General features: G+C 36.7%; 1 protein-coding gene across 4 annotated transcripts in view; it reads left to right on the plus strand.

Annotated features, from left to right (window-relative positions):
• The window catches only part of Pgant6 (Polypeptide N-Acetylgalactosaminyltransferase 6), a 58,055-nt gene that overhangs the window by 22,890 nt on the left and 19,321 nt on the right, over positions 1-15,844 (plus strand). For all 4 annotated transcript variants that reach the window (XM_083123716.1, XM_083123713.1, XM_083123715.1 and 1 more), the window contains exons 4-7: positions 619-763; positions 1,685-1,851; positions 2,861-3,049; positions 3,874-4,051. In XM_083123716.1, coding sequence (XP_082979842.1) covers positions 619-763; positions 1,685-1,851; positions 2,861-3,049; positions 3,874-4,051 — 679 coding nt within the window. The remainder of the gene's footprint in view (positions 1-618; positions 764-1,684; positions 1,852-2,860; positions 3,050-3,873; positions 4,052-15,844) is intronic.

The following is a 15,844-nucleotide window of genomic DNA, read 5'->3' on the forward strand; positions in this document are numbered from 1 at the left end:
TTTCATCAGATATGTAAAGATCTCACCCCAGTACACGAGCCAATGCCAAATAAAAAATATGTTATAATAAAAAGTCCCGGGCCCTAATCATCACAATTAGCTAAAAATGGGAGAAAAGTGATGCTAAATAACAACTAAAGAGTGCAGGTATATGAAGCACCCTAGGGTACTTAAAAAAATGTTATACTTCCACCCACAAGCACTCATGTAAAATTGTAGCTTCCATTCAACACAAGGCTATGTAGATCTCTCTCTCGTCTAGGTCTTTGTATCCTGTGCTTACCTTATGGGATGGTGAGCACAATGCTCTACGATTCCAAGGGTTCCAGGTTTGAATCCCAGTATGCACATGGGTGTTCTTTGTGAGTGTTCCTTCATCAATTTCATCACATCATCATCCATCCTCATCTTTGCGATTAGCCAAAAAAAAAAGGGCAGACAAGCAAAGTAAAATAAACCAAATTTGTTAATCAATCAATCAATCTTTGTGCCCAGTGATAGAACCTGTACCTGTAGTCCCCTAATAGTAAGGAGCTCTTTCTTTGAACCCACCTGCTGTACGTTTAGTTAACTGTAAGTTTTGAGGATTACTACATTATTACTTTATTCTCTTTACAGGGCCAGGAGAGCAGGGTGTAGCATATTACCTTTCACCTAATCAGGATGAACAGAAAGCTCAGTTGTACAAAGTAAATGGCTTTAATGGTTTGCTGAGTGATAAAATTGCCTTGAATAGATCAGTTCCTGATATTCGCCATCCAGGGTATGTGAGTTTCGTGTAGAGTTATATTTTGTAGCTTGATAGCAAAGTGGTTCAAACAGTAGTACACATTTATAGAAAATATGTGCATGGATCTATACTGGATGACAATCTATCGTGGCAGTGATGTAGGCATTGACCTATCCACTGTCATGTGAAAATGAAAGTAGCAATCTGTGTGCACTGGAATTCAGATTTCGTTGTCACTGTTATGGTTGGATCTTCAGTGAAAGTACAAGAAACGCTGCCCAATAGCGGCGTACAATTGCATTCATACATTAAACATGGTTGCTTTTATTGCAAATGCAAACCTTCACACTACAAATATTAAGAAATACAAAATTGTGAATAATATCAGAAATACTTCTAGTTATTTAAGCTTACGGGTATACACTTGAGTATTATTCTTCAGATTCAGACATAATGTAGTTATATAATGAGTGAGTGAGTGAGTGAGTGTGAGAGTGAGTGAGTGAGAGAGAAAATATGAAACCCACCAATGTAGTTAGAGGCGAGTTTGGGGTGATTGCACATACATGATCGCTGTATTCAGGTACAAGCAGGCAGTAACGTGAACAAGTTAACATGGTAGGGAAAGGGTTAATCTTGTCAAAAGCATCCTTCTTCCGTGTTCTAACTTTTGAAAGAGAAATTGAGTACAGGAAGCTGTTTAAATATTAAATTCTTTCTTGTAGTATGCTAATTTTTAGCAGATAATCATTCTCTGAAAATGAGCATTGTCACATCTCTACCATCAGTGTTAGCTTCAAACATTCAACATTAAGTGACATTAAACCATAGATAGCAATTTTGGTTTTATTTTTACAGATTCAATTTTTATACAAACAGTCTGTAAATAGTGTAGGTTTATTTCTTTATTATTGTGAATATAAAGCCAGAACTCGTGACTTGCATTTCTTCCAGCTGCAAGGAGAAGAAGTATCTGTCAGATTTACCGAGTGTGAGTGTCATTGTTCCTTTCCATAACGAGCATTGGAGTACGTTGCTGAGGACTGCTTACAGTGTTATCATCAGATCTCCTGATCATTTATTGAAGGAAGTGATTCTAGTTGATGATGCAAGCACAAAAGGTAGACATACTTAGTATATTTTCTTTTTGTGTTGAATCTCAAAAGTAGAAATTTATCAAACTGTTGAATCAATTAACTTGTAACTTTAATTCGAGGACCAGAGCCAATTTCTGCAAAATTACATTTCATTTATTTTATTCAGGATATCCAGACATTAGTGTTTCCCCAAATTTGGGGCCAATTGTTATTCGACAATAGACTGACTTGCTGGTCGAGCATGTTTAATGGTTGACTTTCAATCTTGCTTCCAAAGTTCCCAGGTTTTGATCCCATTCTGGACATGGGTGCTCTTTTTGAGTGTCCCTTCATCAATCGCGTACTGTTGTGATTAGCCAAAAGGGCAGAAAAGTGACTCTGAATAACAAAGATACAAATAGAAGTAACTTGGCAATGGTAACTGATAGTTGAATAAAATAGATATGCCAGTATTTATAAAGCGCCAATAGCCTACACAATTTAATAATGCTAATATTCTACCAATTGGATATAAAACTGTAGATGTTCCTTGAATAACCTGAATGGTTCAGTGTATGTAACTAAGTGTCTGCAATGGTCCTTCCTTTAAAGTTGATACTGGGTATTTAATTTGATAAGAAAGTGATAGAGAGTACCAAATAATCTGTCTTACCCCTACAAAAAGGATGGCAACTAAATATCTTCTATGGTATTTTTTGGATTGCACTTGAATTAACCATGTCCAAATGATGTTAGTCCATATGCCTCATTTAGTGTAAGCATAAATTTGAAAAAAAGGGGGGGGGGGAATAGATTGTTTTTTGGAAAGATAAAGTGATCAGATACTAGTACTCAGTTTAGTTAACATTTCAGTATTAAATCATCATTTTAACTTGGAACTATATTTGTGCATGCATTTTCAGTCTTTTACAGTGAAGTTTACTCTAATATTATGAATTTCAAATATTTCCTGCATTACCATCAACTCGCTTTATTGCAAAGAAACATTCTCGATATGCAAAGAACTGTACTATTTTCTTGTCTTATGTTTCAGATAGCACCAAAAAGCCTTTAGATGATTACATAGCAAAATACTTGCCAAAAGTGAAGGTGATTCGTTTGCCAGAGAGATCGGGGTTGATCCGAGCGAGATTAGCAGGAGCCCGTAAAGCAGTAGCCGAAGTCCTTATTTTTCTAGATTCACACACAGAAGCTAATGTCAATTGGCTACCTCCATTGTTAGGTAAGTTCTCATTGTAATTTAACTCATTGGTACAGTGTGTCTACTGATGAAGAATGGCCTCAATTTTTGGAAATTATTGTGTTATATTTGTCCATTTTCTACCATTCACATCAATTGACAACCTCTGTGACAGAGTGTAATGAATGCCAAAACAGTGCAGGTTTACGAAGAAAGTTGGCTCCCACATAACTGAGAATCTCTCCAGATACACCCTATATTCCATATTGTTGTAAATTTACTCATTCATTTGTCAATGATGTTGAGAAACCATTTTCTGCATGCAATGTCGAAACATAACCAAAGGCTGCTTTCAAAGGAAGGTTCTTTGAAGGGGATTATAATAGACCAAAATATCGGCCAATTGGTGTAGTTTTGCGTTCATTTTTTGTGTACAGAAACAAAACTTTGCCAGCCAGATTTTGCTATTTGTAAAAAACAACAGCAAAACAAACAAACAAACATTGTGCTGCATATCACATGCTGTTAACATTTTCAATTGAGTTAGATTGAAGTTATTATTTTTGGACCAAGTTTCAAGCATGCATGGATTCAGGGTAGTGATTGGACATATTTGAAAACATGGCTGGCCACAACTTGACAACATTGAGTGTTTTTAATCATATTTTATCCTTGTCTTAAATCTCTTCTTAACCCCCCCCCTTTTTTTAACCTTTAATGACTTTTAATGGATCATTGACTTTCTTCTGGGTTTTCAAAAAGGGGTTGTTGTACATGTTGTGACTTTAGTATAACTCAGTTTATTGTAGTTACATTATAGGAGAAACTTCTCCTTGATGCAATAATCTTCCATCTTGTTTTTGCAGAACCCATAGCAGAGGATTACCGAACATGTGTATGCCCTTTCATTGATGTCATAGATTATGAAACATTTGCATATCGTGCTCAGGATGAAGGGGCAAGAGGGGCATTTGATTGGGAATTCTATTATAAACGGCTTCCTTTGTTGCCAGAAGATAAGAAGAAACCAACAGAACCATTCAAGTAAGATTTATAACAAATAAGAGTTGCATTTACAGCATTAATACACAGGAATATTTTTTTTATTTTTGTGTATACTTAACACAATAATCCGCATTTTAAAAAAAACAGTATTCTGCATTTCATACAAACTTCATGTGTATGGAAGAATCTTGTTCCAGCACAATCAATTAAAAAAAATAATTGACAATAAACCATGTTTGTGTCAGAAATATTGATAAAAGTAAGTGCAAATTAATTGCCTTAATTTTCACAGCTTAAATCTCTGTTTATGCTTCTTGCCCATTCCAGATAGGTATAGTAATTTGACATTGTCTGCCTTTAGATGTTCTGTACCAGTGGCATATTCTCCCATGTTATATTGTTTACTGCTGGTGTACATAGAAAATGCCAGAAAATTTTTAGTTGTCGGACTTCTGTTATGTTGGTATTTCATTTCTATTACATGTAATTAATCTATATTTTTTATATATATATAAAAATGGATGTATGGGTGTGTATATTTGTTTGTTCCGGCATAACTCTCGAACGCCTGGAGCAATTTCAACCAAACTTGGTACACATATCACTTGCAATCTGGAAATAATATTTTGGGGTAAGACACTCCTGGCAGCCCTAGGGGTGAGGTGGGAAGGGGTGACATGTAAAAATAATTGAGAACCACCAATATTAAATTCCGCACAAACATACATCTGTGACTATGCAATCCTCACAATGATAGTGTTTCTCGGGTTGTCTAACATTCAGGCTGTGTTGCGAATGAAATCCATAGTTTTCGTGTCACTCTCAATGCGGGTCAACTCCAAGTTTATCACCTATTGGCATGGGGGGTGAGAGGGGATGAAAAATAAAATGCTACAAATGACCTAGATTAGTGTTGAATCCTTAGTTTTCGGAGTCGCTAAGCTAATTGGTGACATTCACGATCATATTTAAAATTAGTTACATTTTACACTATAGTTAGAATTCATTATTTTCCTGTCTAATACAAGATTGGGATAAATAAATACCTGGGCAATATTGGGTAATCAGCTAGTATATAATAAATATATACAATGAATAAGAATTGTTTTGGTAAACCAGGTCAAATTTTCAGAATACACCACTGTTCTTTACATATGTGATCATTAATTACAGTAAAATAACCGTTGCCTCGAATGTGATCAAATTAGTAAAATATGCCAGACTTGGAATTAACACAACTTAAGGATTCATAAACTCACATGATGTCTTCCTTGAAACATCCAGAATAGATTTCCAATGTACTTGGTCTACCTCAGAAACATTTTGGTTCATAAAAATCCAATCCTCCCTACTTCTCCAACACCCTGCTCGGAGATGGCACCTCCCATATCCTTCATGCCCTACAAGAACCTAACCGTGTCACATTTGTGAGAACTTCTAACTGAGTGAAACACCCACAACTACCACTACTCAATCCATGACCAAAATCTTACCACTTTGTCACAACATCAATTTCAACAAGTGTTTCTGAGTAGCAGTCATCCATCAGTTACCTCGTAGGCACGGACTTCCACGAGAAAACACTGGGAGAAGTTGTACGTACAACAAAACTACTGCAACAAGCCCATTCCTTTCCGTACTGGGATCCCACCTGAACCAAACTGCATACTTCTGAACTCCTGACCTCTCTGTGAATACCAGGGCCGCAGTTAGGAAACGTGAGGCTCTGTGCGAACCATACCTGCGAGGCCTTTATCTTTTCGAAAGTGGCCGAGCGGTTAGCACATCGCGCTGCGACGCCAAGGGTCCCGGGTTCGAATCCCGGTCGGGCTTGGTTGTTTGTGAATGTCCGTTCATCAATTTCATCATTTCATCACTCATCCCCATCTTCGCAAATTAGCCAAGAGGCACAAAACGCGAAGTAAAATAAATCAAATCAAATGCAAAAAAAAAAAAAGTGAAATACACACACCTTTCTTTCCTTGTAAAACAACTGACACCACCCTCTCCTTTTCAATCCTCACCATCAGCCCTCGAATATGTCACATGCAAGAGTGGGAGACCTTATAGAAAGCTTAAATGCTGAGGCAGAAAAGTCTGATGACATGATTCTTTGGATGGAAATGTGCAGTATATAGTCCTGTAAAAATAAGCCGAGGGTGGAACTGAATCAATTTTAAAATCTGCTAAAAAGACATAGGAAGTGAGAAGTTGTAGGTCCCAAGGCATAAAAGAAATGTGTTCGCAATTAACACAACCCTGCCAGGTTATTCCTGTTTAGGAAGCAAGTGTTCGCAATTAGGACGACACCTATCATCCCGCTGCGTTTCATCCTCCACACTTTGGGCACTGATCTTGTGTGTATGTAGGTGATATATTTTTCTGTCAGATAACATACTAAAGATGTCAGTATTCTATGGAAACGGGATCATGCTAGCAGAAGGATGAAACCCCTGAGATTGTCCCTTTCGCTTAATTCATGCACTGCTCCTTATCGTCATAGGCGTAACTTGGCATGGGCAAGGGGCTGGTGCCAAATCTCACGTTTATTAAAATGTACACATATGTTTTGGTAAACCTTTTGTATATTTAGAAACCTGGGGTTCATGTTCGACCCCAAGTTAAGCTGCTGCTTATCCTTACGTTAAAGACTGTTAACTTTTATTCAGAGATATTTATATCCTGAGGGTCACCCTTCCCAGTTCGCAGCGTACTAAAGATTTTGTAGTCTTTCGACAGGAAAAATACTAGTACCGTAGTAACCATGAATGTGATGCATGGATACAAGCATACAGGATAAAAAAAAAATGCTATTTTTGAGAGCTGAAGTCGAAATGAAACTTCAAGGAACAAACGGTTATCAAGGAAAGTTGTTCGCATTGACGTCCTCTGCAAGCTGTGAAAATTTGTCTGTGATCCACCATGTCACCTTGTTATTTAGCGTCTCTTTTCTGCCACTGTTGGCTAATCGTGACAATGAGGATGAATGACAAGACAAAATTGATGAAGTGACACTCACAAAGAACACCTATGCCCAAGCCGAGATTTGAACCTGTGAGCCCTGGTGTTGTAGCATGCTCTACTAATCACACCGCCCGGAGTTCGGCGACTGTATATGTGTATATCCTTACAATTGCATAAATGTGTATGTGTGTTACTCAGTATTCACACATTGGTATTGTAAAATGTGAACATTCCGTATCCTTTAGGAAAGTATCGTAGGGTGAAATTCATGTAGAAAACTTGTAGAATACAATAGAGGCAAAAATCTTGTAGTTTGTCTTTCATACTTACAATCTCTCGCCTTTTGTGTATCAAAGTCTTCAGCCACGTTATCGAAGTCAAATTTTGACAAGTGGCGACTGTGGTGAGTGTTTTAAAAAAGAATGGTTCTCAAATCAAGGCTGCCCTGCAGGAGTCTTTCTAAGGGGGGAGGGGGTCAGCGAGAGGAATGTGGGGTTGACACTATCATCCCCAGTTAAGAAAATTCCCATAAAGCATTCCACACTCAGAGGGGAGGGACAAATACCCCTTGGCCCCCTCTGTGGGCACTCTTGTCTCAAATACATCTTGATTGATTTCAAACGACAGAAGACTCTTTCGCTTCTTGCTACTTTTATCGGCGATGTTAGACGATTCTTCTTTAAGTAAACTGAAATACTTTGATGGAAGTTGAATGCACTACTGCTTCAAATGATAATGATTTATTTGATTTAAAACTTGTTGGCCCACTGGCGTAGTGGTAATATCTGACAAAATCTGTAAACGTCCCTTCTCTAGGATGTTTTTCACACAAAAGGGAATATCGACCCAGGACAAGTTTCCTTGTCACGGCCAATCGTCTTCTTTTCTCAATTTACCAGATTGTAAAACCCAAACCCAGGAGTCCAAACATTTGTACTCAAAAATTTGGGGCCTCAGCATGACAATAGTTTATGGCAGGAAATCTGTCCAAGGTTGTGGTCACAACAGTGCCGGATCTACAAGCTGCAAAACTCCGCAATGCGGGAGGGCCCTGAGACAATTAAGCCTATAGGGGACCCCTCAGCCATTGGCATAGTAGAGGGTTCGTATTTGCATATGTAAGAAATAGTTAGTTACGCATGGGTACAGAAACGAATACAACAAAGACATATACAGATAAAGTTAAAGTTCCCTGTGCACAGTGCCATAAAGGCACATTTAGGGTATGTGTGCCCCACATGATATTTGGGATTCATAATTTTAAAAAAATCTGAAATAAAAATAAAACACTGCTTTTTTCACAGTTAAGTTGCTATATTACAACAATGTAACATTGACAACATCCATTATATAACGGATTCTTTTTGTTTAAAAAATTACTAACCATTGTTAAACTGTATCTTTAGTCAAAATGAAAATAAATGTCTGATGAAAGGACCGTGTGTTCTCCTGAAATGTCACAAAATAAAACTGTTTTCTTATGCTTGTAATAACCGTAAACTACAGGAAAATAATTCTATAATGCAAGCAATGCGTACATACAAGAAAAACTATTTTCATGATTGGTTTTCAAATAAAAAGTTTTCATTTTTATAATGAGCAAACCACTTGCAGACTTGCATTTTACTGAAAGCACTGCTGATTATGATGCTATAAGGCTTACTGAAAAATTTCAGCTGCAATTTACCACAAAAGGTAAGAAAATTTTACACACGCTTTATCTCCTGGTTGTGCATGATGACAAACAATTGCCAAAATTGCTGGTAAAAACTAAGAAAGACCATAGAACAACAATATGTCTACACAGAGTGATTCCGCTTGGGAATCTCATGCAGGAAAGTGTGTACACTGATATTCACTTGTATGTGCATGTACATCAAATTCATATTCTGATTATATTTAGTCAGTACCCAACGAATTGAAAATCACTATTAGTAGAGGAAACGAACGGGAAAAAAAGGCTTAACCCGGAAATAATTGCAACACAAATGTTTTTTGTGCCAGATTGTTCGGAATGGTATAGTGAATAATATATTAGAAATCCACCATCCAAATGTTTGGGGAAAATCCTCCATCTTGGAAAATGGCGGCAAAAATTCAACTTAAAAATTAAAAAAAAAAATAATATCTCAAACTGTGCATTGTACACAAAAAGTGAAGATAACCAAAATGAAAGAACAGAAAATTTGCTAAAGTATGGTTTTTGTTTGATAGAGCTACCGTAAATATTAATTGAATTAGAAAGATTCAAATATTTTCCTTAATTTTTTGAATTAGCGTAAAAGTTGGTTTCTGACACAAATAACAGCAAATATATAAGAAACAGCACTCTTCATGCTACTTAAAGAAACACAGTGCATTGCAAATGAGCATATTTCTGACACGTTCAATAAATCATTAGTCTGCTCAATTCAGAAATAGACTCTAATGTAAGTTCAAGCTTTGAGGTGCTAAAAAATCTCTATCTACATTTGGTTCAACTCTGAAAGATAACAGGATGCTGTTGCTCTGTGGCTCCAATACATTAGGATGCTCGATATTCGTCGGAATTTCATTAAAGCCGAGCATCTTGGGAAGTGGGGTTTAAATCTTCAGTCGGTTATGCAAATGTTCTCCATTAGCTGCATCAGGGGCAACACCTGTGCTACAAGTGCACGTCTGTATGTAGGAAATGGTGCAATTTAACATGTTAGCACCAGGTATCTACGAAAAATTCTGCAATAGACTCTAAGGCAAAGTGACCGGTTTAGAACAGTATTTTACCATATCATATTGGTTCAATGTATTGACAGTGGCGGCGATTAGGGATGGGTGGCATGGGAAGCAGCCCCCCCCCCTCCCTCCCCGTGCCCATACACACTTGTCCCCGCACTATGGTCTCTTAATGCTAAGTCTTGTCTACCAGTGGATTTGACCCAAAATCATCTGCCCCCAAATTCCATTTTCCATACGCTTCTCTCTAATTGCAGTCAGTAGAAAGTAAACTATCCTCCCCCCCCCCCCTGCACAGTTAAGTCACCTAATCGCCACCACTGTGTGCATACATTTTTAAACAACAAAAACAACATGTAAGGAACAAATGCCACGTGAACGAAACATTGCATAAAACAATGTATTACGTTCTCACCAATATCATAATCGTGCTACGATGCCAGTGGTTTCCGATTCGAATCCCGGCCTGGGCATGAATGTTTGCAAGTGTCCATTCATCAATTTCATCATATCATCACTCATTCCCATCTTTGCAAATTAGCCAAAAGTGGCACAAAAGTGAAGAAAAAATTAAATCAATCAATCAACCAATATCATAGGAAATGGAACACGTAAATTTAGGGAAACACATGACTCTGCATTAAACTACATATATCCTCAACCCTTGACTCTAAAAGCACGAAACAAAAACCAATCTCTAGAGGAAATCATATGCTATGAATTTGGTTCAGTGACTTTAGGACGTAAATTACATAGTTTCTTACATATTTGCTGTTATTTGTGTCAGAAACCAACCCAACTTTTATGCTTATTCAAAAAATTAAGGAAAATATTTGAATCTTTCTAATTCAATTAATATTTATGGTAGCTCTATCAAACAAAAACCATACTTTAGCAAATTTTCTGTTCTTTCATTTTGGTTATCTTCACTTTTTGTGTACAATGCACCGTTTTCGAGTTATTAATTTTTTAAAATTTTTAAGTTGAATTTTTGCCGCCATTTTCCAAGATGGCGGATTTCTAATATATTATTCACTATACCATTCTGCACAATCTGGAAAAAAAAAACATTTGTTTGCAATTATTTCCGGGTGAAACCGTATATTTCCTCTACTATATGGGAATGCTGAAATTCAATAGAAAAATTACTCTATCTTGAATTTTTGCATGACTACTGTTTGATAACAAGAAAAATATTTTCTAAGAAAGTACTTACAAGTGTTTTTTTTTTCAACATAACATTTTGGCCCTGTTTCTTAGGCCTTGTTCAGACTGTCCAAGAAGTTTAAAACATAAAAATATGCACAGCATTAGTCAAAACGTAAAAGGCTTAAATGGATGAAATCTGAAGGTGGACGGATATTTTTCTCATTGAAAAAGAAACTGTAGTGTATGGTAAAACATGGTATATTTATTTGCATCATGTTGGAATGGTAGTCTCTTCATATCTACAGGTGGTCAGTGCAACAAGAAGTTGCTGCATACCTGGAAAGAACAGAATATGCTCAGAGATATAAATTGAGAAAATTGTGACAAGAACAGATATTGGCTTGGTAGGTTAGTTGATACAGTACTGACATGTAACAGGATTCTAGGTTCCATTCTTGGCCAAGCTGCAATTATTACTATATTACAACTCTTTAATACATAGAGCTTGAGTGATGAATATTACAGCATGTGGAAATGTGATTATGAAAACTATAATGCAATAACTATAGGCTTACTAAGAACTTTACTTTCAAGGACGTTGCCGATTGAAAATAACGACTTAAAAATTGGGCTACGAAAGGACAAAGTAGAAAATCAAGATGATTAAATGTTACTTTTACATTATGGTTTAAAAATATATACGACTTGGTAAATTAAAAAAAATAAAACTTACAATATTCATTTGATAATTTCAGGAAAAGTACATCCTGTACTTTTTAAAAGATTCAAGGAGATCGTAAGTAGTACAAAATCTGTTTCAACATATAAATTGGTGATAAACTGCATTTTCAAACTTGCAACAGTTGGCTCAATACTATAATTCCGGTCCCCCTCTCTTCTAGTTTTCTTACCTGATCTATCTTGTTCAGTTTTTCTCAGATGTTTGTTTATGGAAATTTCCTGATTTTATAACTTACTAAAAAGTTATGTGAAAATGGTGACTCGACCAAGGATTAAACCTGGGGTCTTTGCCATTCGGTGCCAATGCCCTACCATTGAACTACAAAGCCAGGAATGCCAGAGGATGTCTTAGTGGTAGTTCCTGATTTTAGTTCTAATTAATAGATGCTGAATAGTTTCCTTCTGCTTGTCTAAAAATAAAACAACAGGAAAAAGATTTCTGGATGCTTCTTATTCACTAAAACATAGGCAACATATCAGCACTCTGTACAATGATTTATTCAGGTCAAACGTTGACTTTAATGTATTATTAATTTCAAATTATAATGATCTTATCCATCAGAATATGGATATGCCAGGTTCTGACAAACACACCTGGAGCATATTGCATCTACATAGTAAACGTAAACCCAACATATTTGTAAATAAAATGGAATTTCATGATTTGTAAATAAAATACATCAAGTAGGAGTAGATAAATAGAAACTAACAAAATATCTAATAAACATTAGTGTTGTTCTGTTTGTTGTAATTTTAAATCTCGTGTACTTATTAGTTTGTTTTCTCAAATCTGTATTTTTGGTTAAAATTTGTTTTGTTCACACACAAAAAATCTGAAAAAATGTTCGTAAAGGTTTGCATAACCACTGTTGTGTATTGCAAAATAACACAAGAACTTTTATTTTGAAAGTGACTTTATTCTTATGATGATGGTTCATTCCAGTTTCCCCAAATACTCTGAAACATAGTAAGGTTCTGTATATCTTGGTAGTTTGTTGTGTGTATGTTGAGAAAGTTCTAAGATTCTATAATGGATCATTTGCCAAGAAAATAAAAGCCACTTTCAAAATAAGATTTAATGAGGGCTCGGAAGTTGATGACCTAAAAAATGTCAAAAAATGACCTTACAAATATTTTTTGCTCTGAAAATGAAAGCTTCATTTTTTTCATAAATTATGAGGGTGGATAAAATGAAAACGGAACAGGGGCCACAAAATACAATCAAAAGGGTTTATTTGAAACATAATCTCCAAAGTTACGCAAGCACTTGTCCAACTGTTACAATAAGTAGTGAATACCCTGCTCGTAGAACTCCTTAGGCTGAGATCGGAACCAGTTACGAACATTGTCCATGACTTCATTGTCTGAGTGGAAGCGCCGATCCTTGAATGCCTTTTTCAACGGACCAAAGATATGGAAGTTGCATGGCAATAGATCAGGGATATACAATGAGTGTTCCAACACTGTCCACCCAAACGTTACCAACGTGTTCTTTGTAACGGATGACTTATGTGGCCGCAGGTTGTCATGCAGCGAAACCACTCCAGAGGACAACAGGACGGGCCGTTTGGCCTTGATTGCAGCACGTAAACTGTGGAGGGTACTGCAGAGCATGTTCTCCATAGACTGCCTTCACAGGGACGGCGACAGGGGTGGGCACGGGTGGGCAAGCGCCCACCCAATCAAATTCAACAAGTACATAATACTTGGGGATATGTGAATGTTTGAATAAGTTAGTGTATTCTGGTGTTCATTACATATATATTTTACTCATAAATATTATCTATACTAGAAAAGAAATTACTAGAGAACTTGAAACAAAATAAACTGTCATTAATTGAATACTTCTATGATTAGAAGCAGCTAGTAGGCTTAGGAGGGTATGGTCAAGATGAGATCAGGATTTAGGGTGACCTTGAGGGCTGCAGCTCTGGGCCTTCTCTGGGGAAAACTGCTTGGAAAAGTACTGTATAAAGAAAAAAAGGAGGTACTTCGGATGTGATGAAAAAAATGTAGAAATACGTACAACTAATCACCCCATGTAGCTTAGCGAAAAGTTATAACTGAAACTGTGGAGAGGATTGGAGAGGGGTCTTCATGTTGTAAGCTCCGGACCTTCACATATACAGGGTGCTCGGAAATTCTCCTTACAAACTCCTAGGGCTAGTAGAGAGGACTGATTAGACAATATTTGGAATAGGAAAACATGTCAGGAAACGTACCGTTTCCGGACATGGGTTCCTATTCCAAATATTGTCTACTCAGTCCCCTCTACTAGCCCTAGGATTTTGTAAGTGGAATTTCCGAGCACCCTGTATAAATCCCAGCCTGCGTATGATAAAATAATCTCTAAATAAACAAATAAAAACCCATCTTAGCATTGCTTCAATTAGCAACACAATAAATTTTTTGAACTTTTTAATTTGGTCCAGAAGTGTCTCTTTCTTCATTTCATTGCAATTTTTACATACATGTCATCTTCAAATATCTACGTGGTATACAAACAACAACTTTGTATTAGTTCTACTAATAAATACTAAGAAGAAGTAATGGCAATAATGACTACAGTACCGAGGATGTAACAGTTACGTGGGTTTGGGAAAAGCAACAGAATTATTGAATTGATAATGGGTGGCTAATTCTATTTAGAAATCCTAGTTCCACACATAAATTTTGCCTATCCGTTACGTTACTCATGCAATTTTTCTTGTGATTAACTTACATAGAATCAAAAGAAGAAAGGGGTTGGTAGGAAAGCTTTGTTTTGAGGGCGTCAGAGAAGTAATCACGATAAGAATTGTTTAAACTTTCGAAGCATCAGAGGTTCAGCGAAAAGGTCAACAGAATCTGCAGATGCAGATGAAGTAAAGAAAAAGGTGTCATGAAGTATCCATTAGAAAATTTTGTTTGTTTGTTTTTAAATCCACTTTTATGCTCAGATAGGCTAATCGGGACTAAACCTACAGTTTAAATTGGAGTCCGAACCAGTGTGCATTGTGCTTCCACCAGGGGAGGGGGCAGTAGAAGCCAGAACCTCTTCATTATAATCCGCCAACGTTATGCCATTGGAGATAAAATATATAGAAATAACTCGCAGGGAACGTGTTACATTATCACCATAGAATATGCGTTCATTTAAAAGGGTGTATTGCCAGAGAGGTATGTTTGGGACTTTCGGAAAACAACGTTATTGTTCACGGAGTTAGCTGCCTTGATCCAAGAATGAAACAATGTGAAACTGAAACTACCACCTCAACTTTCGAAGTGGTATGAACTAATGAAACTCCACTTTTGGAAGAGTAAGTTGTTGCTGATTCTACTGATTTGTTCTATGTGAAGTAATTTGGCTAATGGCGACGATGAGGTTCAATGTTGATTAGGTGAAAGTGACGAAGGGTGAAAACAAATACACGCAGACATTGAAAATACAACCCACCACAAATTACTATTTTTACTGTGGTTCCAGGTGCCAGAGATTCGTTCACCTGCAAGATTAAAGTTAAAGCTTTCGAAAAGGTCGCGCCTTACAATGCAAGTCATCTGTGAAAAAGAGATGAATTACCAGGTATGGTGATCAATTTCGATGAATTCCTTGTGTCCAAAATCAAATTCTACAAAATATAAACTATCTTTTTCTTGTTACCTCAGTACATGTGTTCATCTAACCATATATGTGTTACTTCTCCCGCATGAGTAACGAAGACTAACTTCAGAAAACGAATAACAACTTAGCAAATAATCTCTTCAATTCTTAACAGATTTTTCAATGTTACTTGGTCATTACTTCTGGGTGATGTTTTGTCAAAATAGTCTTTCATAAGACTTGGGATACTATATGCGGAATGAAGACGTGTGTGTGTGTGTGTATATACATTCACAATAAGACATTAATTTTAATCCAAATATTCAGTGGCTTCGATTAGGAGGAGCAAGGGGGAAAGTTCCCCTCGCAACATTTTGCCACTTGTTGCACCCGCACTATGGCCTCTTAATGCTAAGACTTTTCAACCAAAAAAGTAAACTGTCCTTGTCCCCAAGTTTTGGCACCCGATCGCCGTTACTGCAAACGTTCATTCAGATAGATTTGTCAGTTGCAATAACCTTGCAAGCCACGAAAAGTGATTATTAACCCCCAAGTTTCAGTCAAAAACTCATATGATGAAAATAAAATGATCAGGAACATGCATTTAAATTACGAGAAAGTAATTTTATTCTTCACCATTGTCTACCATTGCACTTGAAGGACAAAATGTGATGCAACCGATT

The sequence above is a fragment of the Lepisma saccharinum genome, chromosome 6 (assembly GCF_977018435.1).
Source record: "Lepisma saccharinum chromosome 6, izLepSacc3.1, whole genome shotgun sequence".
NCBI classification, from domain to species: domain Eukaryota; kingdom Metazoa; phylum Arthropoda; class Insecta; order Zygentoma; family Lepismatidae; genus Lepisma; species Lepisma saccharinum.